Raw genomic sequence first — 27,365 nt, 5'->3', positions numbered from 1 at the left:
CTACTGAACAAACTCATTATTTTTATAGCTTGTTCAGAAAATATGATAATCCTATACTATTTTTCAAATATGTTAAGAATTCTCCATGAAAATCAGTATTTTTTGGCATTATCATTGCTAGGCTTTTAAAATCTAGAATCTTCTGAAGGGTAAAATCCTAACTGATGACCATTTACTGTACAGTGCATTGCATGATAGTATTCTGTTTAAAAATGCCTCTTCGTGGTTATAATGCTTACTGGAGACCAGTTTTTGGACCTGCTGTGCCTCACAATCTGCAATATTTTACCGGGTGAATTGATCTTACACATATAAGAGGATTATATCCAAGGAACCAAAACATGAACAACTGACATACAGATTAGACTGAAACTGAAACATTGAAGAGGTGATTACCCAGGCTGATTATCCTTACGTCAGTGGCATGATCTTCATTTCTGAGTCAGCGATACTCCAGAGACTTGAACCTAGAAATTTGACCTTGCAAGAACTAATTTTTTAACCACTAACCCTGCCTCATAAGCCTCCGACATGGTGAGCAGGAATGGTGCATTAAGAACTGGAAGTGTACCAGCTGTCATATTGGTGTAGCAAAACAAATTGGCATCAAGGGTGGAGCCCATGCCTGAAACAGGTCCCTAATTAGGAGCCTAATGCCTGTTTCAAGCCTTCGTTGTAATAATGCTGTGCTCAGAGGCAGTCAGCACCAGTACTTGATTAACTCAGAATAACCCAGTCTACAAGCTACTGAACAGTTATTGCATAAGGTGAACAAGGTTTGATAAAAAATATATACCTACATGAATGAGGAGAATGAAGTAGCAGGGATGCTTTCCCCAACTTCACATTAAAAGCAGGCAGGTCTAATTTTCCACACCCTTTTCCTTCCTTACCTTTGCTACTATTATTTTAGAAGTGGCTGTTCTGGGCTTTCAGAATTCTCCTCCAGTTTTCCTAAGTTTAGTCTACTGTTTCCCGCACTTGAAATACTTTGTTCTGGCAGTGAGGTATCCTGTGATCTTAATGGCTTTTACAAATGTAGAATGATGCTTCACGGAAGAAGGTACTCATACCATTATGCCTGTGCTGAATGTTTTGGGAGAGCTTTCCAATTAACCCCAGTCTGTTGCTCTTTCTCCATAGCACTGTATATATTGTTTCTGCTTTCAACTATTTATCAAATCCCTTTTTGAATTTTATTATTGAATGTGCTTCCATCACCCTTTCAGACAGTGCATTTCAGATCACAACTTTCTGTGTAAAAGAATATTTCTTTTCATCACCTCTGGTCTTTTAGTCCATCATCTTAAATCTTGTCCCAGGAACATCCTACAATTTTGTCGCTTTCTTTTTATCTCTACCAGTTCCTTTTATTTTGTATTGATTTATATCTATTCTTCCCTCTCCTTTTTAGCAATATTATAGACATGGAAAGAACACTGATATTTTTAGCCTGTTCCAAAACTACTTAAATTCTTTTCTTTGCCGGAGCAGATTTTATTTTAGCAACTGAACCCCATACACATGAGAGTTCATCTTAGATTTAACACGGAATGTAACTGTATATTTTGAATAGCATAAAAACCCAACAGTTTTCCCATCTCAAACTGTTCACAATCATGGTGTTAGCCCAAGCTGGTCTTCTGACCGCCTATTTATGCCATCATTAAAACTGCCTACTTCTCTGCCCATGCATCAACTTACCTGCATTGAAACTCTCATCCATGCCTTTGTAACCTCTGGACTTCACTACTCCAAGTCACTCCTTGGTTGTTTTCCATATTCTACCATCAATGAGCTTGAAGTCACTCTGCTGTAATTCCTAATTTACACCAAATTTAACCCATCACCCCTGTGCTGACTATAGCTCCAATGGTTCTTAGTTAAGTAATGCCTTGATTTAAAAATTGTCATCCTTGTTTTAATTCCCTTCCATGGCTGCAGCCATCACTGTCTCTCTGATCTCTTCCAGAAATGGAATGTTTCAAGATATCTGTGCTTCTCTAATTCTGTCCAATTTTAATTGCTCAACCATTGGCGGCTGTGCCTTTAGCTGCTAAGACCCTAAGCTGTGAAATTCTCTCCCTAAACCTCTTTGCTTCTCTATTTTCTTTCCTCCTTTAGGACACCCCTAAAGAACCTACCCCCGTTGACCTTTTTCCCATCTGCCCATAAAGCTCCTTACATGGATTGGTGTCAAATTTTGCTTATTAACATTCCTGTGAGGCACCTTGGAATGTCTTATTAACATCACAATAAAAATATGAACTGTTGGTACTGTTGATGGTTAGCAGTGTGTGAAATGCTAAAATAATCACCTGTACTTGGCCCAATCTGCAGTGTGAAAGTTGGGATCCATTGTGATAATCTTCATTTCCCCATTTCTCTGTCTCTTTTAGTATCAGAGAGGTGAGACTTCACTTTAAAAATGAAGCTCTTGCAAGAGAATAGTGCATTTATAGGAAGTGATTCGACTAGATTATAATTATTACATTCATTTCTCCATTTTTCACTGTGCCTGATTTTCTGGTTTGCTGCACTGGGAGAGGTGCAGTCCCTTTGTGTTTGGAACAGTTTACTCAGTTGATTCCGGAGTTGAGAGGGTTGGCTTGTGAGGAAAGACTGAGTAGACTGGGACTATACTCATCGGAATTCATAAGAATGAGGGGAGATCTTCTAGAAACATATAAGATTATGAAGGGAATAGATAACGTAGAAGCAGGGAGGTTGTTTTCACTGGCAGGTGAAACTAGAACTAGGGGGCATAGCCTGAAAATAAGGGGGAGCAGATTTAGGACTGAGTTGAGGAGGAACTTCTTCACTCAAAGGGTTGTAAATCTGTGGAATTTCCTGCCCAGTGAAGCAGCTGAGGCTATCTCGTTAAAAGACCAAGGTAGATAGATTTTTGAACAGTAAAGGAATTAAGGGTATGGCGAGCAGGCGGGTAAGTGGAGCTGAGTCCACGAAAAGATCAGCCATGATCTTATTGAATGGCAGAGCAGGCTGGAGGGGCCAGATGGCCTATTCCTGCTCCTAGTTCTTATGTTTCCTGCAGTAAAAGGAAACCGACAAGGCTGGTCTCATTGGGATTGTAAAACAAATAAAAGTTAGCAACTAGAGGTAAATATTTCTTTAGACCTTATTTGGAGAAAGTACCATCTCACACATTTCCCCCCTTCTTTAAGACACTTCTTATTTTTAACATTTTAACTATTTGGATCTGAGTATTGTGACATTCATGGAAAGGTTCTTACATTCAAACTGGCTTTCTTAGTCCAAAAGCAGAATCATAGGTCTATAATTTCAATGTAACACAATTTCATTATTAAGTCAAGGAAGCTTATTTTAATAATATTAACATGTGGGAAGTGGGCTTCAATCTACTCGGATCTGAATGAAAGAAGTAACTTTAAAATAGGCTTCGATATAGTAATTATTTGGAATATTTCAGTAAATCCTGCAAGGAAAATATTTTAACTCAGTTTAGTCACAGACTGAATAATTATTTGTCTAATTATTGTAGTGTGATCTATACGTATTGGTGTCCTACATTAAGTGAATGTGTATTATTGGAATTTATGTAAGTCTGGCCTCAATTAAAATTAAGTAGTGACCAAATGTCTTATTTTTCTGACATTGTGGCAACTCCTCTATGTATTTTTATTGTTCCTTATGCAGGGCATGCATTTCCTGTGTGATACTATCATAGAATGTTGGGACCATGATCCTGAGGCACGCCTAACAGCACATTGTGTTGCTGAGAGGGTCAATATGATGGTACAAATGAACTGTGAAGATTTTCTCAATAACAATACAAGCAATGAAGCAAGCAAAGAAGAAGGTTCTAATCCCTCAGATCTCGGAAGCCCTGTTGAACAGAAAAATATTGAACTAGTCACAGGTCTGTGAACAAATTCAAGCACCAAGAGAAGCATAAATTTTGGTTTCTTTGTACACGAAAAATTGCAAATGGCTAAATTCCAAAAATAAAACAAGAATGTCATATGAATAAATCTGCATTGATATGGTGCATTATTGATAACTTTATTTGATGAGGACAACATGGTACTGTATATGGTGGACTCCAGATAAGTGTACACACAAAGTTGGTAATATATAGAATTCGAAATTCAGTTGTCATACTTAAAAAATGTGCTATGACATTTCCTGTTTGGAGTGCAAAAATGATCCTGATAGGGAAAAACTGCTGGAAATAATGGGCGGGATTTTCCAGCCTTGCTTTCCCCAAAACCGAAAATCCTGGCCGAGGTGACTGGATCTCTCTGTGGTCTGCCCCTCACCCGCTCCAATTCCCGTGACAGGCGGGACAGTAAAATTTGTCACAATCAGTGTCACTGTATAGATTTTCAGTCCTCGTTTTCACAGAACAGGTTCCTGAAATGCTTTGGTACAATAGGGGGTTTTCAACGTAGATTTAGTTGCAATAACAACCATAAAGAAGTATTAGATATTCACTGGAAGTCATTTTCCAAATATATAAAATTCATCGGCAAACTGGTCACACATTTGTTGGATAATTCATTTGTTTATAATGGATTTAGGTCATTAATATGCAAGCACTGGGGATAGCATTTTAAACTCAGTACTCGCACATGGCAAGGCTAATGGTAAAAATGATGAGATGGATTCCTCGTAGCCTATTTATAATCACTCAACCTGCGATATCACTTAAGATAATTTCACCCCCAGTGTTATTTGTTACCAGCTACCAACAATGAAATAACATAAAAAGCCTGTTTGTTGGAGGTCTTATATGAAATCTCAAAGCTGAGAGCTCTCAAAAATATGAGTTTATCATTGAGTAGTAAGCTTAATGCATTGCAATATGGACATTAGAATGACTTCATGCAAAACTGGAAGCAATAGTTGGAATATTCTGATGCAATATTTATCCTACTTTTTGGTGCTAATCCTTTTCATTAAGATGAATCTTTTTATTGCTAGTTTTACATGACAATCACAATATTTTACATTATGTCAAATTTATATATCTGTTGATATCAAAAGAGAAAAAGTATTGGAGAAACTTAAAGAACTAAACGCTGACAATGCCCCAGGACCCGATGTTCTATATGCTAATGTTCTAAGAAGTGACTCGAGAGACAGTGGGTGTACTGGTGATTTTCCAAACCTCCTTAGATTAAAGCTCAGCTTGTACTCATTCGCCATCCATACAGATAAAGCAGGTCTTGGGACTACAATCAGGAGAGAAACTTCCCCACTCCACAGTCAATAAGACAAATTATAGCTTCCAGAGCTGATACCAATAATTTAAAGAAAAGAAAATGTATGTCAAACCATCACATGCTTTGAGATCAGCACAGCATAAAACTGAGAGAAATGTGAGGTGATGCACTTTGGAAGGAGTAGTTTGACAAGGAAGTATACTATTAAAGGTCTGACACTGGGAAGTTCTGAAGAACAAAGGGACCTTGGCGTGTTTATCCGTATATGGAAAGGCAGGTAAATATGATGGTGAAAAAGGCATATGGCATACTTGCCTTTATCAATTGGAGTATAGATTACAAAAGCAGAGGGGTCATGATGGAGTTGTGTAGAACTTTGGTGAGGCCACAGCTGGAGTGCTGTGTGCAGTTGTGGTCGCCACTTTGTAGGAAGAATGTGAACACACTGGAGGGGGTGCAGAGGAGATTTACCAGGATGTTGCCTGGAATGGAACACTTAAGTTATGTAGAGAGGTTGGAGAGTCTTGGGTTGTTTTCATTGGAACAGAGAAGACTGAGGGGTGACCTGATTGAGATGTTCAAGATTATAAGGGGCATGGACAGGGTGGATAGGGAGCAGCTGTTCCCCTTAGTTGAAGGGTCAGTTACGAGGGGTCTCAAGTTAAAAGTGAGGGGAGGGAGGTTTAGGGGGGATTTGAGGAAAAACATTTTTACTCAGAGGGTGGTGACAGTCTGGAATGCACTGCATGGGAAGGTGGTGAAGGCGGGATGCCTCACATCCTTTAAAAAGTACCTGGATGAGTACTTGGCACATTCAAGGCTATGGGCCAAGTGCTGGCAAGTGGGATCAGGTGGGCAGGTCAAGGCATTTCTTGCGTCAGTGTAGACTCGATGGGCCAAAGGGCCTCTTCTGCACTGTAGTAATCTGTGATTCTGTGAAAACTGAAAAAGGTTAATTATTTTGAATGTGCAGATATGAGCTTGGCCATCTGGACTAAAGATCAAGAGATTTTTAAGTGCTCTCTGCATAGTTGCTTCTCCATTCAAGGATATATTTTATATAGCTCGTGGACTCCCTATATTCATTCACTGTGGGAATGACTCTGTTCCAGGAGTATGTAGATTTTTCTATAATTTGTGCATTTGCCAATTATGATTAAATTAAATTAATCTAGATCAACATTCCTTTAAAAGATAAGGTTTGCTGAAGAGTCATAAGGTTGTGGAGTTCCAACGACACAGGACCAATTAATACAGCTAAAAGCTAAAATTGGGTGTAAGCTTGTGGGCCTTCTCCAACTGCACCCCCTGGGTGCATTGGTTGCAATCTTCCAAAATTCCCTAGAATCTGGAAACCCACAAATATAACGCTCTGATTCAGGAAATGAGGGAAACAGAAAGAAGGAAACTATGTGGGCCAGTTAGCCGGACATTTGACATTGGGAAAATGTTGGAATTTAGGATAAAAGCAAACTACTGTGGATGCAGGAATCTGACCCTTTGTCAAAGGGTCATCTGGACTCAAAATGTCAGCTCTTTTCTCTCCTTACAGATGCTGCCAGACCTGCTGAGATTTTCCAGCATTTTCTCTTTTGGTTGGAATTTAGGACATGAATACAGGACATTTAAAAAATTGTAATATAAACTAGCAGAGTCAATATGGTTTTATGAAAGGGAAATAGTGTTTGACAAACTTAATAGAGTTCCTTGAACATGTAATGAGCAGGGTGTTATGCAAGGGGAACCAGCTGGCATATTTGGATTTTCAAAAGACATTTTATAAGATGCCAGAAGTTTATTATACAAGATAATAGCTTATAGTGATGAGGGCAATATATTGGCATAGATATAGGATTGGCTAACAGGAAATGGCGAGTTGGGATAAATGGGTCATTTTCATGTTGGCAAATAAGCTATTGGGGTTTTGCAGCGATCAGTGCTGAGGCCGAAACTGTTTATACCAATTGCAATGTCTTGGATAAAGGGGCTGACTATTGTAGTCACATTTGCAGATGATACAAAGATAGATGGAAATGCACATTGTGAAGAAAACATTAAGACTTGGCAAAGGGATATAGATAGGTTAAGTGAGTGAGCAAAAATGTGGATGAAGCATAATGTGAGAAAACATGAGATTGTCCACTTTGGCAGGAAGAGTAAAATAAGGTTATTAGCTAAATGGAGACTGCAAAATGCTGCAGCACAAAGGGATCTGGGTGCAACTGGGTACATGAATCACAAAAGGTTAGCATGCAGATGCAGTAAGTAAAGCAAATGAAATGTTGGCCTTTATTACAAGAGGGTTGTAGAAGAAAAGTAGATAAGTCTTGTTCCAACTGTACGGGATGTTGGTATGACAACACCCAAGAGTACAGTTTTGGTCTCATTTATGTCTTATGAGGAAAGGTTGAGTAGGTTGGGCTTGTACAGTACTTATTACAGTTTAGAAGAATGAGGGGTGAGCATATCGATACCGATAAAGATTCTGAGGGGGTTTGATAGGGTCGATGCTAGAGGATGGGGAAATATAGAATTAGGGGATATCAGAATAATGAGTCTCCCATTTAAGATGAGGTGAAACTTTTTTCTCTCAGAAGGCTGTCAATCTTTGGAATTCTCTACCTAAGAGAGGAATGGAGGCTGGGTCATTGATTTTATTACAAGGCTGAGTTAAATTTTAGATCTACAATGGGGTCAATGGTTATGTGGTACAATTCATGGTCTTATTTAATGGTGGAATAGGCTCAAGCAGCTGAATGACCTACTCCTATTTCTTATGTACCCATTCAATTAATAAATGCACTGTCTAATGTATTACTGACCTATATCAACCTAGGAATTTCCAGCATCAATTCAGTCCAAAGATGTGCGGGTTAGGTTGATTGACTATGCTAAATTGCCCCTGAGTGTCCTGAGATGCGTAGGTTAGAGGGATGAGCGGGTAAATGTGTAGGGATACAGGGATAGGGCCTTGGTAGGATTGTGGTCAGTGCACACTTGATGGGCCAAATGGCCTCTTTCTGCACTTTAGTGTTTCTATGATTCTATGATAATCTCTGCCTGGTTAATTCATGATTTGGAGATGCCAGTGTTGGACTGGGGTAATCACAGTAAGAAGTCTCACAAAACCAGGTTAAAGTCCAACAGGTTTATTTGGTAGCACAAGTTTTCAGAGTGTCACTCCTTCTTCAGGTGAGACTCACCTGAAGAAGGAGTGACATCCCGAAAGCTTGTGCTACCAAATAAACCTGTTGGACTTTAACCTGGTGTTGTGAGACTTCTTAGTGTAGTTAATTCATGCCAGCTGGGTTGGTCCTGGAGATTCTAAATTTGACTCCAGGATTGTGGGGGAGGGGTGAAGGGAAAATGACAAGCGATGTGCCATACCTGGTTACTTCTTTTCATCACAACCCTGTCAAGCCTACTGGAAAGTGTGGACATTGGGCAAGGACAAATTGGTGCGGATACAATATTTTCCCTCTGTAATGAATAGAATGCTAACAATGGCCACTTAAGTGAGGCACTGCAGGAGTATAGGCATTTATCCAAGTACACCTCAGCATGAGTCATTGCTTCTTGGAGAAAATAAAAACTACGGGAAAGACACTCTAGTCGTTGTTTTTAAATGCAATTGTTTTGTTCAAGCTTTTTAATCCCAAAGCTGTTCGGAAACTACAAATTTCTGGCTAATAAAAACTTTACAAATGTTCTTGCAAGTTAGTACCAGCTGTTACGGAGACCTTTATGTTTCCACAGGAAACTTCAGCTTGAGGAACATGCAGTTTGTGCACTCGTGCTGTTCTCCACCTTTCACTCCCGAGTCCGTCTCTGTGATTTGTGGGAGCTTAGGGGCAAAGGGCAGAAGTCAGGAGTGGGAGTAGACAGATTGCACATTCCTCAAATTAGTGCCTCATACAGCAATCTTACTAACTTCAGAACAAACAGCATTTGGAAGGAAATAAAACTTGAATGGACTGACTTCAATGTCTTGCTGCATGTCACAAAATAATTACAGGGTAACTGGAGCACCGCTGTTTGCAGTTTTAAATAATACTTGTAGCAAGAGTGGTGTAGTTGATGTTGATGGATTTGGAGGCTTTACATGACTGGTAGGAGGATGTTGCAGTCCAGCATGAGTTCCAAAGCATAGCAGTTCATTAACAGCTAAGAACTGTATTATACCTATTGGAACAGAGACCAGATACTCCGACAAAAGCTGAAATACCACTGAGGGTGAAACTGTGATTTAGAACTCTGTTCTATGTTTATGTCCAACACTGAAGGATGTTCACAAATTTTGATCTTTGACTGTACAGTGTTTCTAACTGATCTCTCAAAAGAAAACGTACATATATGCCTCCCTTTCCTTTTGCGAAGGACATGAAAAGGATTTCTCCCCAGGCCTCCGAGATGCTGATTTGTTGCTGGAAAATATACAAGGATCCACTGTACCTCAAGTTTTTTTCTATGGGAATACTTAATGTTTCTTGTGGGGAATTTCCTTTCCAACTGACAATCTAGCAGACCAGAGGAATCATAGATGAGAGCTGTGCCTAATGCCCCACGGTGTAGCTTACTTACCTACTATGCTGTGTGCAGATGTATCTGCCAGCATGGTCTTCACTGTACTTTTTTCAATGATGTAAAGTAACTTTGCAAAATGTTTGAAGATATTTTTAGACGTCTGAGGCAATTTCTTTTGCATTTTGCTCCCTATTCAAATGGAAGATATTTTCAAAAAAACTTTGCTTAATTAAGTTCTAAAGCATCAGTTGGTACCAAAAGAACAAATAAGGTAGGATTGTATCACATGGGCAATTGGTAGAATTCTACAATTATCTTTGCTAGTAATACCATAGTTTAATGAAAGCATATATTCTGCTTTATAAATGTAATTATGGATGACTAAGGAACAATCAAGTTTGTAATTTAGTTAAATGGTCTGAGCACTAAAATAGTCCCAGATGACCATAGGCTGCTCTCCCCCTCAAATGGAGTGGGGAGGGGGGGTGGACGGAGGAAGACTGGTACTGATTTAACCTGGGGATCACCACACCTCAGGCGAGGGGGCAAGGTTGAGAAAGCAGAGCCTTCATGAATAACCTCAGCTGGTACAGGAATTGAACCCACACTGTTGGCATCGCTCTGCGTCATGAACCAACAGTCCAGCCAACTGAGCTAACTGACTGATCACTCCTACAGCATGGAAGAGCAGGTCAAATAATTTATCAAGATTAAACTGCAGGATTTGTTCAATCTGTACTAGCTCCTTTAATAATTTATGTGTTGTAAAAAAATGAAAACAAAATTGTAATGATTAAAAGCAGTGTTTAAATGACTTTGAGGCTGAGAGCCATTAATGTATCATTGCTACTGTTACCTGATTCACTGTAAAGCATAAAGGTTATTTAGACCACAGTATTGTATGTATTGTGTTTTATCTGTTGATGTTCTACTAACCATTAACACAATTAAAGGATTCAAAATTAAATTATAAACCATGAGATTCAGGCTTGTATGCCTCGCTGTTATCTGAATCCTGAGATTTATGCTACTCCATCTGTTTCATATTATACAATGATGTAATGGAAAGTCAAAGCTAACCGTTTCTTTGAACTGTATGAACTATTCTTTCACATCACATGAGTTTTACTGGCTTTACAATGAAACATATGCAACTGAAATGGAAAGTTTTTCAGTGTATTGGTGGGTTGTTCTCACATGTGTCTGTACACTATAAACTTTTTTGACTTCTAATTGCTGTTAATATTTTAATGCAATAAATACATTTTTGCATGTCGCTGCATTATATTTGATTAACAGACTAGTTTAGTTCTTATTGGAGCTTTAATAAAAACCAATTAACATAGCCAAACCATTAAAATCATATGCGTTTGGGAGTGTCAGCTTCTAGAATTTGTATCAATATTTTAGCCACAGCAGGAGTGCTCAGGTGCAAATGCTGATGTGGGGAAAATTAGTTTGGACTTTGTTTATTTGATTCTTCATATTTCCTGAAATGTATTATGTGCATTCAGTCATATCGGGATCATGGCAGCAGATCGGGAGAGTTCCCAAGTAAATACTGAGCAATTATATTTTAGAGGAACATCATGTCTGTCTTAGATTGTCATTCATATCTAAGAAAAGGACATACATGATTTATTGCCAAAGGAGAATAAATACAAACCTGTGAACATTTAGGAGGCATTTCAGAGCCTCCAGAGCCCAAACATCTTCTCATTTTATTTTTGTTAGAGAGTTTGTGATTTTGGTTTTATGTATAAATTAACTTGCTGGTCTTTTGGCAGAACACGATTTGATCATAATATTTGTGCAGAGAAGGACTCCTGCTGTGGGTTAAAAATAATTATATAGATTCCAGAAGCTGACACCCCCAAAGCCACATATCCAGCCAGCTTTTTGATGGGAGTTATTCTGCACTGGAAATTGCTTGCTTGTATATGACTGACAATATATAACAGATTACATGAACTATTTCTGCATTTGCTGTGTTCTTCATCTTTCAGATTGCAGAACAGCTGCAATCAATGTTCAGTACAGAGCTTGCAGCTTTAACTTAAACAATTGTTCATGGTGGAAACCGCAAAATAATGTCATCTTGTTTTTTGAATCTATGTTACTTTACACTTGAAAGTCTTCTCTTGTGTAATCTATCCAGTTTGGCTACCAACACAAAATTTGCTGAAAACCTTTGCAAATGTTAGTTCCAAAGCTACTTCAAAGCAAAAACACCACAGCCACTGAGCCATTTAAGTTTTTTAATTTATACGCTGTGAATAATTTCACAGAACAAGTCGTCACATTTGTTTAAAATGATTGGTTTTAAATTTCTACAGCTGGATAGATCAATGAAAAGAAGCAACATGACCGAATTAGGAACGAGAGACAAACACCACTCCCTCCCCCGCAAATAAGTGCAACATGGAGGCGTCAGCAAAATAAAAAGGGCTCTGAGCCAAAGGAGGAGTTATTTAAAGACAACCAAAGGTTTGGTCAAATAAGTAGATTTTTAAAGAGGATCATAAAGGAGGGCACAGAAGTGGAATTTAATACATGGGTTGAAGGAATGACTGGGAATAGTAAACTGATGGGACGGGATGCAAAAGAGGCCAGACATATAGGAATAGGGAATTAGGGGAGCGAAGGTTGGAGGAGATTAGAGATGAGAAAATGCAGTCGTATGAAGGTATTTTAAATTGGGGACCATGAGCCAGTCTAAGTCAGTGAGGACAACAGTAACAATGGCTTGAGACTTGGGGTGGAATTCTCCCAACTGGGCTAGCCCCCCCCTGGTGGGGGGCAAGAACCTGGAGTGTTTCCCATTGTGGAGGCTGGTGGGTAAACACACCATATCCTCCAGCCCTGACCGCATTAATTTTGCAACCGGGTGTTTTGTGCCGTATTCCACGGTGGGACAGGCATGATGGCGTGAAGACAGCCATCATATTCAAGAGCCATATTGCAAAGATGCCCAGCATCACTGACCCACTATTGAAGAAAGAAGCTGGACCTCCAGAAAATAAAGATGGAACTCTGGGCGCACTCTGAGGCTGGAAGATGGACCTCTTGAGAAAGATGGATCTCTGCGAACATTTTGAGACCGCAGGCATTTCACCTTGTTCAATGTAATTCTTTGTGCTGCTGTCATTCTCCTCCATGTCCAGTTTCTGAAGTTGTCCACCCATCTAGTCCTTCTCCAATCTTGCTTGTTTTTCCTGGTGTTTCACCTTCCATATTGCCAACTCTAGGCTCTCACCACACCTTTTCCAGTGGTCATACTCTCTCAATGTCCATTTCTTCATTTCAGCTAAAAGCCCATTAGAGGCTGGGGCTCTTATTTTCCTGCTGGCACATTCGTTGGATCTTCACTCTATTACGATCCCAGCTGACGTTACTACTGGACAGACAAGTCCCAGCATGAAAACACAGTTCAATAGACTAACTTTTATTTCTGTGTTTAGAGGCTTGGATGAACAGAGTCACAGGGCCGCCGATTAGCTTTTAACAAAAGAATAAAGAATTTATCAAACATGAAAAGATTGACTGAAACACAATACTCCTTCACCCCACCCAAATCTTCACAGATATACACAGATTTTTAAGGATAACACAAGTTACAAAATATGTCATACTATAATGTCCTTGGTAAGTACATCGTCCATGTAAACCAACAGGCCAAATGTGGTCAGATACACCGCATCTGAAACCAAGTGGCATATGCTATCCAATTCAATTTCTATGGATTTCTGGTCCCACTGAAACTCTGTCCTCCACACAAGTGTTGCTAAACTCCAGTCTCAAGAAAACATGTCTTGGAATCCTCTCTCTCAGATGCCTTCACCAAGGATTCGCTTCCAGAATTTCAATGTCTCTATTTTATATGTTTATAATGTCTCTAAACCACCAGCTTCACCAGGCAGCATAGTGGTACAGCGGTTAGCACTGCTGCCTCAAGGCGCCAGAGACCCGGATTCGATTCCCGGCTTGGGTCAGTTCCAGGCGGAGACTGCACGTTCTCCTTGTGTCTGTGTGGGTTTCCTCCGGGTGCTCTGGTTTCCTCCCACAGCCCGAAAGACATGCTGGTTAGGTGCATTGGTTATGCTAAATTCTCCCTCAGTGTATCCGAGCAGGCACCGGAGTGTGGCAACTAAGGGATTTTCACAATAACTTCATTGCAGTGTTAATGTAAGCCTACTTGTGAGACTAGTAAATAAACTTTAAACTATTCAAAATTCCTCTGCCTTGGATTGCACACGCATTCAAACTTCCACACACACTCTCAGTATCCAGCTATGCCAACAGAACACTACGAATTTGCAGGCTCTATTAAGGCGTCACCAACAGTAGGATTACTTCATATGTCTGACTTCTCACTAGCCACCTTCACCAAGTTTATATCTTTCAGCTCTTTCATTAACTAGGAGCCACTCTGCTGGGCCATGCCCCTGGCCACCCAGGGGCTCCAATGGCTTCCAATCCCCCCGGCATAGTCATGGTGCCTGGTCTCTGCTGGTGGAGACCAGCAGTGATTCTTGCTGGCGTGAGGGGCGAAGCATCCGGGAGCGGGGGGGGATGCCATCCTAGATGCATTAATAGGATTGAAATAGGATCTCGCTGGCAAAACAGGGCTGGGAACATTGCGTGCAATGTCAAATGGGCGCAAACCCAATTTTTAGCCTTGCACGCAATCTTACCAGCTCACCATGCCAAAGATCGCGCCCCATGTGTTTATATAACACTTTTAATGTATAATGATAACATACCTGGGGCAGCATATTGGGGATAACATATTGAGCGGCACGGTGGCACAATAGTTAGCACTGCTGCCTCACAGTGCCAGGGACCCGGGTTCGATTCCCGACATGGGTCATTGTCTGTCTGCAGTTTGCACGTTCTCCCCATGTCTGCATGGGTTTCTTCCGGTTTCCTCCCACAGTCCAAAGGTGTGCGGTTAGGTTGATTGGCCATGCTAAATTGTCCCTTAGTGCCAGGGGGACTAGCTAGGGTAAATGCATGGGTTTCTAGGTATAGGGCCTGGGTGGGATTATGATCGGTGCAGACTCGACTGGCCACCTTCTGCACTGTAGGATTCTATGATTCTATGACCTTTTCTGACAGTCTGCCATGTGGAACCTTGCCAATGCCTTGTTAAAATCCATGTTGAAATGGACAAAGATAAATGAGCAAGAACATATTAAGGGGTTTAGCATCATTTTGGAAGTCAATAAACCACCAGATGAACTATATCCCAGGCTGTTAAGAGAAGCAATTTCCTCCCATTGACCCTCTTGTTACCTGTTCAAATAACTAAATCAAATTACTCAGACAAAATCTTTGACAAATCCATGCTACCCTTGATTAGTCTGTGTGTTGTTTGACATTATAATATATAATCTCAGAATTTCTTTTCCAGTAATTTGCCTGGTACCAGTTAGGCTGACTAGTCTGTAATTATCAAGTTTATCCTTCTCTTTATAAAGAGCAGTACAACTTAACCAGTTCTCCAGCACCAAGCCTGTAATCAGAGATTTGGAAATGGTCAGAACCTCTATTTTTTCCCTTGCTTCTCTTAGCAGCCGGGGATAAAGTTGACCTGGAATGATGCCGAACCCTTTAAAATGCCCTCTCTCATTTATCTTTGTCCTTTTCCATACCTATCCAAAATCTAATTGAATTATGGTCACAAACATCAAAATATTTTCCCACCAATACCCAACCACCTGCCTAGCTTCATTTCCTAAAACTTAAATCCAGAATTGCCCCATCTCTTGTCGAGCTTGCTATGTATTGGCTGAGAAAGGTGCTTCTGAATTGTTCCACAGGACCAGGCTGAGGAGAAGGCAGTTGGTTTGTTCACTACATTTATTTATTTATTTTAAGTTAAATTTGAGTAAAAAATCGGAGGTTTTTTTTAAACCAGGAAGTGGGCCCAGCAGGAGTCTGGGAAGGTTTTTGGAGGGTTTAAAAGTAGGCCGCACTTTTGAGCGGGCACCATCGTTAGCGGGCAGCAGAGTGAGCAGGAGGCAGAGTGAAAGCTGTAGGGCTTTGGCTCACAGGGCTTGGGCGAGCAGGGGTGAGTTAATTCATTTTTTGCTGTTTCTACCTGGTACTGGCAAGGTATCTAGAGGGGATGGGTGTGAAGGCAGTGCAATGTTCCTCTTGCACTATGTTCGAGGTGAGGGACGACGTCAGTGTCCCTGCTGATTATACCTGTGAGAAGTGCATCCATCTGCAGGTCCTCCAAAACCGTGCAAGGGAACTGGAGCTGGAGTTGGAGGAACTTAGGATCATTAGGGATGCAGAGATGGCCATAGACAGAAGCTTCAGGGACACAGTTACTCCGCGGAATGAAAATAGATGGGTGACGGTGAGAGGGGCTGGGAAGAAGCAGTCGGTGCAGGGATCCCGTGGTCGTTCCCCTTAGCAATAAGTATTCCGCTTTGGATACGGTTGAGGGGGACGACATACCAGTGGTGAGCCGCAGTGAGAGGATCTCCGGCACTGAGTCCGTCCCTGTGGCTCAGGAGGGTAAGGAGGAGAGCGGGAGGGCAATAGTTATTGGGGACTCGTTAGTTAGAGGGATAGATAGGAGGTTCTGTGGCAGCAAAAGAGACTCAAGGATGGTTTGTTGCCTACCGGATGCCAGGGTCCGTGACGTCTCGGACCGTGTTTTCTGGATTCTTAAGGGGGAGGGGAAACAGTCACAAGTCGTGGTACACATTGGTACCAACGACATAGGTAAGAGAAGGGACGGGGATTTAAAACAGGAATTTCGGGAGCTGGGCTGGAAGCTGAGAGCAAAGACAAAACATGTGGTCATCTCTGGTACGCTACCGGTGCCACGTGATAGCGAGTTGAGGAACAGGGAGAGAGTGCACTTAAACATGTGTTTGCAGGGATGGTGCAGGAGGGAGGGTTTCAGATACGTGGATAATTGGAACACGTTCTGGGGAAGGTGGGACCTCTACAAACAGGACGGGGTGCACCTGAACCAGAGGGGCACCAATATCCTGGGAGGGAAATTTGCTACGGCTCTTCAGGGGGATTTAAACTAATTTGTCAGGGGAGTGGGAAAAGGAGTTGTAGTCCAGAAGTCAGTGTTGAGGGTGGTGAGGTATTGGGGAAGGTATCAAGGTCAAGGGTGGGTACCGGTAGACAGGAAGATGGGTTGAAGTGTGTCTACTTCAATGCAAGGAGCATCCGGAACAAGGTGGATGAACTTGGGGCATGGATTGCTACTTGGGACTACGATGTTGTGGCCATTACGGAGACGTGGGTAGAACAAGGACAGGAATGGTTGTTGGACGTTCCGGGGTATAGATATTTCAGTAAGTGTAGGGAAGCTGGTAAAAGAGGTGGAGGAGTAGCATTGTTAATCAAGGATAGTTTAACGGCTGCGGAAAAGCACTTTGAGGGGGATATGCACACTGAGGTAATATGGGCTGCAGTTAGAAACAGGAAAGGAGCGGTCACGTTGCTAGGAGTTTACTATAGGCCCCCAAATAGTAATAGAGATGTGGAGGAAGAAATTGCTAAGCAGATTATGGATACGTGTGGGGGTCACAGGGTAGTTGTCATGGGGGACTTTAACTTTCCAAATATTGATTGGAACCTTTGTAGGTCAAATAGTTTGGATGGGGCACTTTTTGTGCAGTGTGTGCAGGAGGGTTTCCTGACACAATATGTGGATAGGCCGACAAGGGGTGAGGCCACATTGGATTTGGTACTGGGAAATGAACCGGGCCAAGTGTTAGATTTGGTTGTGGGAGAGCACTTTGGAGATAGTGACCACAATTCGTTGTGTTTTGTTATTGCAATGGAGAGGGATAGGGCCGGACGGCAGGGCAAGGCTTACAATTGGGGGAGAGGTAATTATGATGCGATTAGGCAAGAATTAGGGGGCATAAGATGGGAACAGAAACTGTCAGGGAACGGCACTGATGAAAAGTGGAACTTTTTCAAGGAACAAATACTGGGTGTCCTTGATAGGTATGTCCCTGTCAGGCAGGGAGGAAATGGCCGAGTGAGGGAACCGTGGTTCACAAAAGAGGTGGAATGTCTTGTGAAAAGGAAGAGGGAAGCTTATGGAGGGATGAGGAAACAAGGTTCAGATGGCTCGACTGAGGGTTACAAGTTAGCAAGGAACGAGCTGAAAAAGGGGCTGAGGAGAGCTAGGAGGGGACATGAGAAGTCCTTGGCGGGTCGGATCAAGGAAAACCCCAAGGCTTTTTACTCTTATGTGAGGAATAAAAGAATGACCAGGGTGAGGTTAGGGCCGGTCAAGGACAGTGGTGGGAACTTGTGTATGGAATCAGTAGAGATAGGCGAGGTGATGAATGAATACTTTTCTTCAGTGTTCACCAAGGAGAGGGGCCATGTTTTTCAGGAAGAGAAGATGTTACAGGCTAATAGGCTGGAGGAAATAGATGTTCGGAGGGAGGATGTATTGGCAGTTTTGAATAAACTGAAGGTCGATAAGTCCCCTGGGCCTGATGAAATGTATCCTAGGATTCTTTGGGAGGCGAGGGATGAGATTGCAGAGCCTTTGGCTTTGATCTTTGGGTCCTCGCTGTCCACGGGGATGGTGCCAGAGGACTGGAGAGTGGCAAATGTTGTTCCTCTGTTTAAGAAAGGGAATAGAAATGACCCTGGTAATTATAGACCGGTTAGTCTGACTTCGGTGGTTGGTAAATTGATGGAAAAGGTCCTTAGGGATGGGATTTACGACCATTTAGAAAGATGCGGATTAATCCGGGATAGTCAGCACGGATTTGTGAAGGGCAAATCGTGCCTCACAAATTTGATAGAATTTTTTGAGGAGGTAACTAGGTGTGTTGATGAAGGTAGGGCGGTTGATGTCATATACATGGATTTTAGTAAGGCGTTTGATAAGGTCCCCCATGGTCGGCTTATGATGAAAGTAAGGAGGTGTGGGATAGAGGGAAAGTTGGCCGATTGGATAGGTAACTGGCTGTCTGATCGAAGACAGAGGGTGGTGGTGGATGGAAAATTTTCGGACTGGAGGCAGGTTGCTAGCGGAGTGCCGCAGGGATCGGTGCTTGGTCCTCTGCTCTTTGTGATTTTTATTAATGACTTAGAGGAGGGGGCTGAAGGGTGGATCAGTAAATTTGCTGATGACACCAAGATTGGTGGAGTAGTGGATGAGGTGGAGGGGTGTTGTAGGCTGCAAAGAGACATAGATAGGATGCAAAGCTGGGCTGAAAAATGGCAAATGGAGTTTAACCCTGATAAATGTGAGGTGATTCATTTTGGTAGGACTAATTTAAATGTGGATTACAGGGTCAAAGGTAGGGTTCTGAAGACTGTGGAGGAACAGAGAGATCTTGGGGTCCATATCCACAGATCTCTAAAGGTTGCCACTCAAGTGGATAGAGCTGTGAAGAAGGCATATAGTGTGTTAGCTTTTATTAACAGGGGGTTGGAGTTTAAGAGCCGTGGGGTTATGCTGCAACTGTACAGGACCTTGGTGAGACCGCATTTGGAATATTGCGTGCAGTTCTGGTCACCTCACTATAAGAAGGATGTGGAAGCGCTGGAAAGAGTGCAGAGGAGATTTACCAGGATGCTGCCTGGTTTGGAGTGTCGGTCTTATGAGGAAAGGTTGAGGGAGCTGGGGCTGTTCTCTCTGGAGCGGAGGAGATTGAGGGGAGACTTAATAGAGGTTTATAAAATGATGAAGGGGATAGATCGAGTGAACGTTCAAAGACTATTTCCTCGGGTGGATGGAGCTATTACGAGGGGGCATAACTATAGGGTTCATGGTGGGAGATATAGGAAGGATATCAGAGGTAGGTTCTTCACGCAGAGAGTGGTTGGGGTGTGGAATGGACTGCCTGCAGTGATAGTGGAGTCAGACACTTTAGGAACATTTAAGCGGTTATTGGATAGGCACATGGAGCACACCAGGATGGTAGGGAGTGGGATAGCTTGATCTTGGTTTCAGATGAAGGTCGGCACAACATCGTGGGCTGAAGGGCCTGTTCTGTGCTGTACTGTTCTATGTTCTATGTTCTATGAATGCATTTTCAGGATTTTGAGCCCACGATACCGTTTATCTTATCCCAGTTAATACCTGCGCGATTGAAATCCTCTACCATTACTGGTTGATTGCTATTGTTCTTTGATCTCCCTCTGACTGTTTCAGGAGCTGATGGTACACTTCCAGCAGTGTTATCGTTCCTCTTCTGTTCTGCAATTCAATCCATATGACAATATTTGATAATCCTTCCAGCAAATCATCTTGCCTTAGCTGTGGTTGCTTCTTCGACCAATACTGCAAAGGGGCGGTCCTTTTATATTTCCCTCTCTATCTCAGCTGAAAACCTTGTAATCAGGAATGTTGAGCTGCCGTTCCTGGTTTTCTTCATGCCACGTTTCTGTGATAGCTATATCGTACTTACAAGAGTTTGTGCCTTCGCCTCATCTGTTTTATTCACTAGACTCTTTACATTTAGGTAGCTATATTCCATTAATTAAATAATCTGGAACAATAAAAACTAGCATCAGTAATGGTAATCATGAAACTACTGGATTGTTGTAAGCCCACCAGATATCCAGAAGGAAATTTGCCATCCTACCTTAGTTTGGCCCATGTGTGACGGCAATATGGTTGACTTTTAACTGCCCTCTGAAATGGCCTAGCAAGGCGCTCAGCTGAATGAATTATCTATGAAGCAAGACAAATAATATAACTGGATGTTCCAGCTATCAACAACCTAGGCACTAGATCCGATAAAAGCATACCCAACCCAGTTGACCCGGCAAAATTCTCCTAACCTCTGGGGAAAGCTGTCCCATGGACTAGTCAAGGAACATATTACAGAATCATCCCTCTCAGCCAACAGGCCAGGTTCCTACATTACTATCTCCAGGTGCGTCCTGTCCTATCTACAGGGCACTCAGCAGAAATTAAAGGACAGAAAGGAATAAGTAAATGCTGACCTCGTCAGTGACACCCTCAACCCATGAATGAATGAAAAAAATGCTGTATTTTAAAGTTAAGCATCTTTCTTCAAGCCAGAAGCCTGAAATTGAAAGTGTTAATTGGCTATTCGTAGAAAATAGGTGCAGGAGTAGGCCATTCAGCCCTTTGAGCCTGCACCACCACTCAATGTGATCATGGCTGATCATGCACTTTCAGTATCCCACTCATGCTTTCTCTCCATATCCATTAATGCCTTTAGTCGCAAGGGCTACATCCAGCTCCCTCGGACAAAAATAAACATAGAATCCCTACAGTGCAGAAAGAGACCATTCAACCCATCGACTCTGCACTGACAACAATCCCAGCCAGGCCCTATCCCCATAAACTGATCTATTTACCCCGCTAATCCCTCTGACACGAAGGGGCAATTTAGCATGGCCAATCAACCCAACCTGCACATCTCTGGACTGTGGGAAGAAACCGGAGCACCCGGAGGAAACCCACTTAGCCATGGGGAGAATGCACATCCAAGGCCGGAATCGAACCGGGACCTTGGTGCCACGAGGCAGTAGTGCCAACCATTGTACCACCATGGATCGATATTCCATTTCTCACACATAACCTAAAATGGCTTACCAATAAATTATGGACTATTACCCATAACACACTCTCCAGGCAAACCAAATAGGCTGAAAATAACACTTGGACCGGAATGTTATGGTCAGTCACACCGGCGGGATTTTCTCATCCCGCTGCAGTGAATGGAGTCTTGGCTGCAGTGGGAGCGTGGTGTGAATGTACGGTAAGATTGCACCCTTAGCATGTGTACGACAGTTGTACGATGTTGCGTAATGTTGCAGTACATCGTGGCATGCCAGTAGACCTACAATCATTGTATCTTTAGTCTCCATGACATAGAACCAACTGTGACCCCAGGAGGTTTGATTGTACTTGCACCCAGGACTATGGATCCTGCACATGGAATTAGGGAAGCATTGTGTGCTGAATGCTGTGCGCAGTGCAGGTTTTGCCATGACCTTCCATATCTGTGGATACACGAATGAATGGCCCCAACAGCTTTCTGTGGTAGAGAATTCCACAGGTTCACAACTCTGAGTGAAGAAGTTCATCCTCATCTCAGTCCTGAAGGTCTTACCCCTTATTCTTAGACTGTGACCCTTAGTTCTGGACTTCCAACATCAGGAACATTCTTCCCGCATCTAGACTGTCCAGTTCCATCAGGATTTTATATGTTTCTATGAGATTTCCTCTCATTCTTCTAAATTCCAGTGAGTACAAGCCCAATCTCTCTTCATATGTCAGTCCTGCTGCTCCAGGAATCATACAGTGCAGAAGGAAGCCATTTGGCCCATCGAGTCTGCACTGACCACGATCCCACCCAGATCCTATCCCCATCATCCCTAGCTAGTCCCCTTTCCATTAAGGGGCAATTTAGCATGCCCAATCAACCTAACCTGCACATCTTTGGACTGTGGGAGGAAACTGGAGCACCCAGAGGAAACCCATGCAAACACGGGGAGAATGTGCAAACTCCAGACAGACAGTGACCCAAGCCAAGAATCGAACCTGGGTCCCTGGCACTGTGAGGCAGCGGTGCTAACCACTGTGCCACCCAGAATTAGTCTGGTGAACCTTTGCTGGACTCCCTCAGTAACAAGAATGTTCTTCCTCAGACTAGGGGATCAAAACTGCACACAATACTCAAGGTGTGGCCTCACCAAGGTCCTGTACAACTGCAGCAAGACATCCCTACTCCGAGATTCAAAACCTCTTACTATGAAGGCCAGCATGCCATTAGCTTTCCTCACTGCCTGCTGTACCTGCATGCCAACCTTCAGCGACTGTCACGTTGCACTTTCCCTTTTCCTAAACTGCCACCATTCAGATAATAATCTTCTTTCCTGTTTTTGCCACCAATTTATTTACATTATATTGCATTTGCCAAGTATTTGCCACTTAGTCAGCCTGTCCAAGTCATCCTGCAGCCTCTTGGCATCCTCCTCACACTGCCACCCAGCTTAGTGTCATCTGCAAATTTGGAGACATTGCATTCAATTCCTTCGTCCAAATCATTAACATATATTGTGAACAGCTGGGGTCCCAGCACTGGACCCTGCGGTACCCCACTAGTCACTGCCTGCCACGCTGAAAAGGACCCATTTATTCCCACTCTCTACTTCCTATCTGCCAACCAGTTCTCTATCCACGTCAATATATTACCCTTAATACTATGAACTTTAATTTTGCTCACTAATCTGTGTGGGAACTTATCAAAAACCTTTTGAAAGTCCAGATACACAACATCCACTGGTTCACCCTTGTCCACTCTACAGGTCACATCCTCAAAAAATTCCAGAAGATTAGTCAAGCACAATTTCTCGTTAGTGAATCGATGCTGACTTGGACCAATCCTGCCACTTTCCAAATGCTCAGTTATTACATCCTTAATAATTGACTCCAGCATTTTCCCCACCATCAATGTCAGGCTAACCGGTCTACAATTCCCTATTTTCTCTCTCCCTCCTTTTTTAAAAAGCGAGGTTACATTAGCTACCCTCCAATCCATTGGAACTCTTTCAGAGTCTATAGAATTCAGAGGAAGGCTGAGATGATGATGTACAATCTCAGGCATTTCAGCACAAATCAAGCATTTGAGGACAAATTCAGTAAAGAGCTGCATGCAATACTTGTGATACCAGATGCCATCCCATTCGATTTACCAAGAGGTTTGTTCAAACATAAAATGTAAGATATTGATTGTTCTTACTGTTCATTTCATGGATTTTACGCAAAAACAAACCAATTATTTGAAGTTGTGCCTTGCCTCAATGTAATGTTTTTCAACACACCTTCTGTACAGAGAATTCACATTGATATTTAGACAGTCAGTATATGAAACAAGGGTTCCCTTAAGATTCTCATATTATCCTATTGTTTAATTAGAGCAGCAAAGATTGATCCCATAAAGGATGTGATGACTGCTTCAGGATTGGCCAATGATCCTTAACCGAAAAGAATAACCAGCACAAAATCCCAAACATTTGTGACACTACGGGATTTTCCATACTTATAACTTAAAGAAAAGGTTTCCTTCCAAAGCACAGCTGTAATCAACTATATTCAACACATTTATAATGACTTGAGACTTGCCTAAATTACTTGGTTATAACTAGTATACATTAACAGTTGTAAAGTTCAGTTTTACAGAACACATTCTGTATTTCCACTGACAATTGTGAGGTGCAAATAGGAAAACTTTAAAAGAAAAGATCGTAAAATTGACCATTTTGCAGTATATTTAATTCAATCTTTTCACACTTGCTACTACTACAGGAGTGTCATTTTGAGTTTCCTTCAGTGCATTGTACATGATTGCAAAATATACAGGACTGCAGCATCATCAAAATGTTGTGTGACAATCAATACACTTCCATTTTGATTTTAAATACAATGAGTAATGATGTTTACTGCTTCAGTGTCTCACTATTAAGATAATTCAGATGGAAAATTTCACAGTCAAATACTCATTTTTCTCCTAAATTTCCCAGTAACAAAACATAAGAAGGTTTTTTTGAATTCAGATCCGTCCTGTTAAATTTCAATTAAACTTTAAAAAAAATACAAACAGAATCTCAGACAAATGAATGACAATTTATCTAACACGTGGAATATTACATAACGTTTAGGCTTACGCTGTAAGCTACGTCTTCCACACAAATTAGAAAAAGCCATCTTTCAACTGTCAATGCATAGACAGCAAATTTTATTCTATGAAGCATGAATGGTACTTTCACTGTCACAAGGTCAATGTTTAACCAAGGGGAAAAAATTAATGTGACATAACAATTAATGGTCAGCAGTAATCTGTGGCATTTCAGATTTATTGCAACATCTCAAGAGCCACACACGCACAGAATATCAACAGATCTCACCAGTGATGATGGGTTCCAGGTTTTTTTCACCAGCGTGAAAGACCACAGTTTACTTTGTGTCAATAGCAATCATGACACATGGGACCTTTACACTCATGACACATGGGACCTTTACACTCATGACACATGGGACCTTTACACTCATGACACCTTTACACTCATGACACCTTTACACTCATGACACATGGGACCTTTACACTCATGACACATGGGACCTTTACACTCATGACACATGGGACCTTTACACTCATGACACATGGGACCTTTACACTCATGACACATGGGACCTTTACACTCATGACACATGGGACCTTTACACTCATGACACATGGGACCTTTACACTCATGACACATGGGACCTTTACACTCATGACACATGGGACCTTTACACTCATGAAGCAAATCATCATGGTTTCACCATCATTAGAATCATATTTTCTACATTGCTCCCTTGAAAGTAATTCTTTTAAGATCACATCCTTTCTTTAAAGTTCAAAGGTTTGCTTATTAAACGGTTTCTGCAAGAAACTTGAAATGATTCAATTCATAAAATTCATTGTACTTTCAGTTCATGACGAAATATTAATTGTGTCATAATTAAGCTGCAACAGATAATGTCATGTGCACTAATTGGAAGACTATACTTTAAAAAAAAATGATATAGCGTAAGGCACAACGCTTCGGAAACAAGGTGTTTGAATGACATTACTCAATGTAACAAGTACTCTGTTTTCATTTTGCTTACCCTTTCTCGGGATTATTTCTTAATTGCCTGCAATTTTTAAAGAAATGTACTTAAAAGGAACTTCATATGACAAATTTCTCCCGAATAGACTTTTTTTTTTTAAAAAAACAGCTTAAATAATAGATTGAGCCAAAAGATCACCCTGGCATCTTTTATTTGCAACAGTTTCACAGGCTGAATCAACAGACCTGTCTCTCAGCCTTTCTTGTCAACTGCACAAACAAGCCAAAAAAAAAGCACTACGCTGTGCCAGTTAGAAATAAATCTTTGTTCTGAGGCAGCATCAATCACTGAAGCAATACCTCTTTCAAGTACTGGTGTCAAAATAATACAAGATCCTTGCCAAAAAGTAATTTAAGTCAAAAGGCTTTAGATAAGATACAAAATGTAGTTGAAGATAAAAACTGCTTTCTCTTGTTCTCCTGTAACTTTAAAGTGCCCTTCACGTTACCATGCCAATGGGTACTTAGAGCACTTATACAATATCATACAGACACACAATGTTGGATAAAAGCAGCTGAGAGATTAACTGCATTTTACATTTTAATAGGAAGTCATTATGGCTAAACAACATTGGTCACAGCTATGTACTGAATGCTTATTACTTAAAGCCATGTTGCTCTAGTCCAGTTGCACAGAATCTAAGGTGCTGGTGCAGTTGTCTCAATGCTGTCTCTTGTAGATCTCCATAGTGGCTTGTCGTAGATCCACCCATCACCCTGCAAAAGATGGGTCAAAAAAATTTGAGGCCGCACGCAGATTTAAGTTTATAAGTTATGAAGAGAGAATCTTTTAAAAAATGAGAGACTAAAATGTTGGACTTCAGAGATTTCAGGGATCCTTGTACACAAAGTTAACACTTGAAGGTACAGGATGCCAAGAGGATGGCAAATCATATGCCTTTACTGCCAGGGGTTGGAGTATAAGAGTAAGGAAGTCTTGCCGCAATTATATAGCATATTGACATGTAGGACTGATTATAGTTTTGGTCTCATTACCTAAGGAAGGATATACTTGCCTTAGAAGTGGTGCAACAAAGATTCACTAGATTGATGCCTAGGATGAGAGTGCTGTAGTACGTTGAGATATTTGAGCAGAATAGGCCTGTATTCTCTTAAGGTTAAAAGAATGCAAGGTGAGCTCACTGAAATGTAAAATTCTTAGAGGACAGGGCAGATGCTATGAGGTGTTTGCCTTTGTTGAACAGTCTAGAAATGGGGACATGTAGGGGAATTTTCCCATCCCGCCGCCATGGGAATCGTAGCAGGCGGGGAGGGTGGACCATGCAAAGGTAAATTGACCTCAGGCGTGATTTTCTGGTTTTGGGTCTGCCCTACCGAAAAATCCCTCCCATATTCTCAGAATAAGGGGTCAGCTATTTAGAACTGAGATGAGGAGATATTTCTGACTTTGAGGGTTGCGAGTCCTTGGAATTCTCTACCTCAGAGGTCAACTAATATGTTCAAGAATGAGACTGATACATTTTTGGGTACTAAAGGAGTTTATTTATACTGAAGTTTATTAGTCACAAGTAGGCTTACATTAACACTGCAATGAAGTTACTGTGAAAATCCCCTAAATCAAGGCATATGAGAAAGGATGGGATAGAGAAGATGATGTAGAAGTTTAGCCATGATCATACTGAATAGCACACTCAGTTCAATAGGCTGAATGGTCCACTTCTGTTCCTATTTCTTATGGTCTCAAAAAGCTATTGGACATAGAATGAATCTAAGACACTTTTTAAGGTAGACGAATAGTTATGAAAAACAGAAGGAACATGCAAATGGCAATGTGTTTAACTGCAGTGGAGCTAAATTCAGTGAGTTGAAAAGGGTTCTTGTCCACGTGGATCGTAATCAAAAACTGGGAGACCAAGCAGCAACGGAAAAATGGGAGACCTTCAAAGAGATGATTCCCATTCCCATGGTGGGGGATTGGTGAGGAGGAAGGAAAAGGCATTCAAAGCCATAGTTGCCCAAATGACTAAA

At 41.6% G+C, this 27,365-nt stretch overlaps 2 protein-coding genes across 8 annotated transcripts in view; one reads left to right on the top strand and one right to left on the bottom strand.

Annotated features, from left to right (window-relative positions):
- tgfbr2l (transforming growth factor beta receptor-like) overlaps positions 1-5,017 on the top strand; it is a 57,893-nt gene extending 52,876 nt beyond the window's left edge. The window contains exon 7 of the mRNA XM_078229172.1: positions 3,679-5,017. Within this exon, the coding sequence (XP_078085298.1) occupies positions 3,679-3,909 (231 nt within the window). The 3' untranslated portion in view covers positions 3,910-5,017. The remainder of the gene's footprint in view (positions 1-3,678) is intronic.
- Positions 5,018-23,975: 18,958 nt separating this feature from the next.
- The window catches only part of osbpl11 (oxysterol binding protein-like 11), a 98,550-nt gene continuing 95,160 nt past the window's right edge, over positions 23,976-27,365 (bottom strand). For 4 of the 7 annotated variants that reach the window (XM_078228187.1, XM_078228188.1, XM_078228185.1 and 1 more), the window contains one exon: positions 23,976-26,093. In XM_078228187.1, coding sequence (XP_078084313.1) covers positions 26,016-26,093 — 78 coding nt within the window. In that variant the 3' untranslated portion in view covers positions 23,976-26,015. The remainder of the gene's footprint in view (positions 26,094-27,365) is intronic. The other 3 variants (XR_013499520.1, XR_013499518.1, XR_013499519.1) reach the window with 1 other exon arrangement.

This window comes from Mustelus asterias, chromosome 14 (assembly GCF_964213995.1).
Source record: "Mustelus asterias chromosome 14, sMusAst1.hap1.1, whole genome shotgun sequence".
Classification (NCBI taxonomy): domain Eukaryota; kingdom Metazoa; phylum Chordata; class Chondrichthyes; order Carcharhiniformes; family Triakidae; genus Mustelus; species Mustelus asterias.
This window is presented reverse-complemented; position numbering and strand designations above follow the sequence as displayed.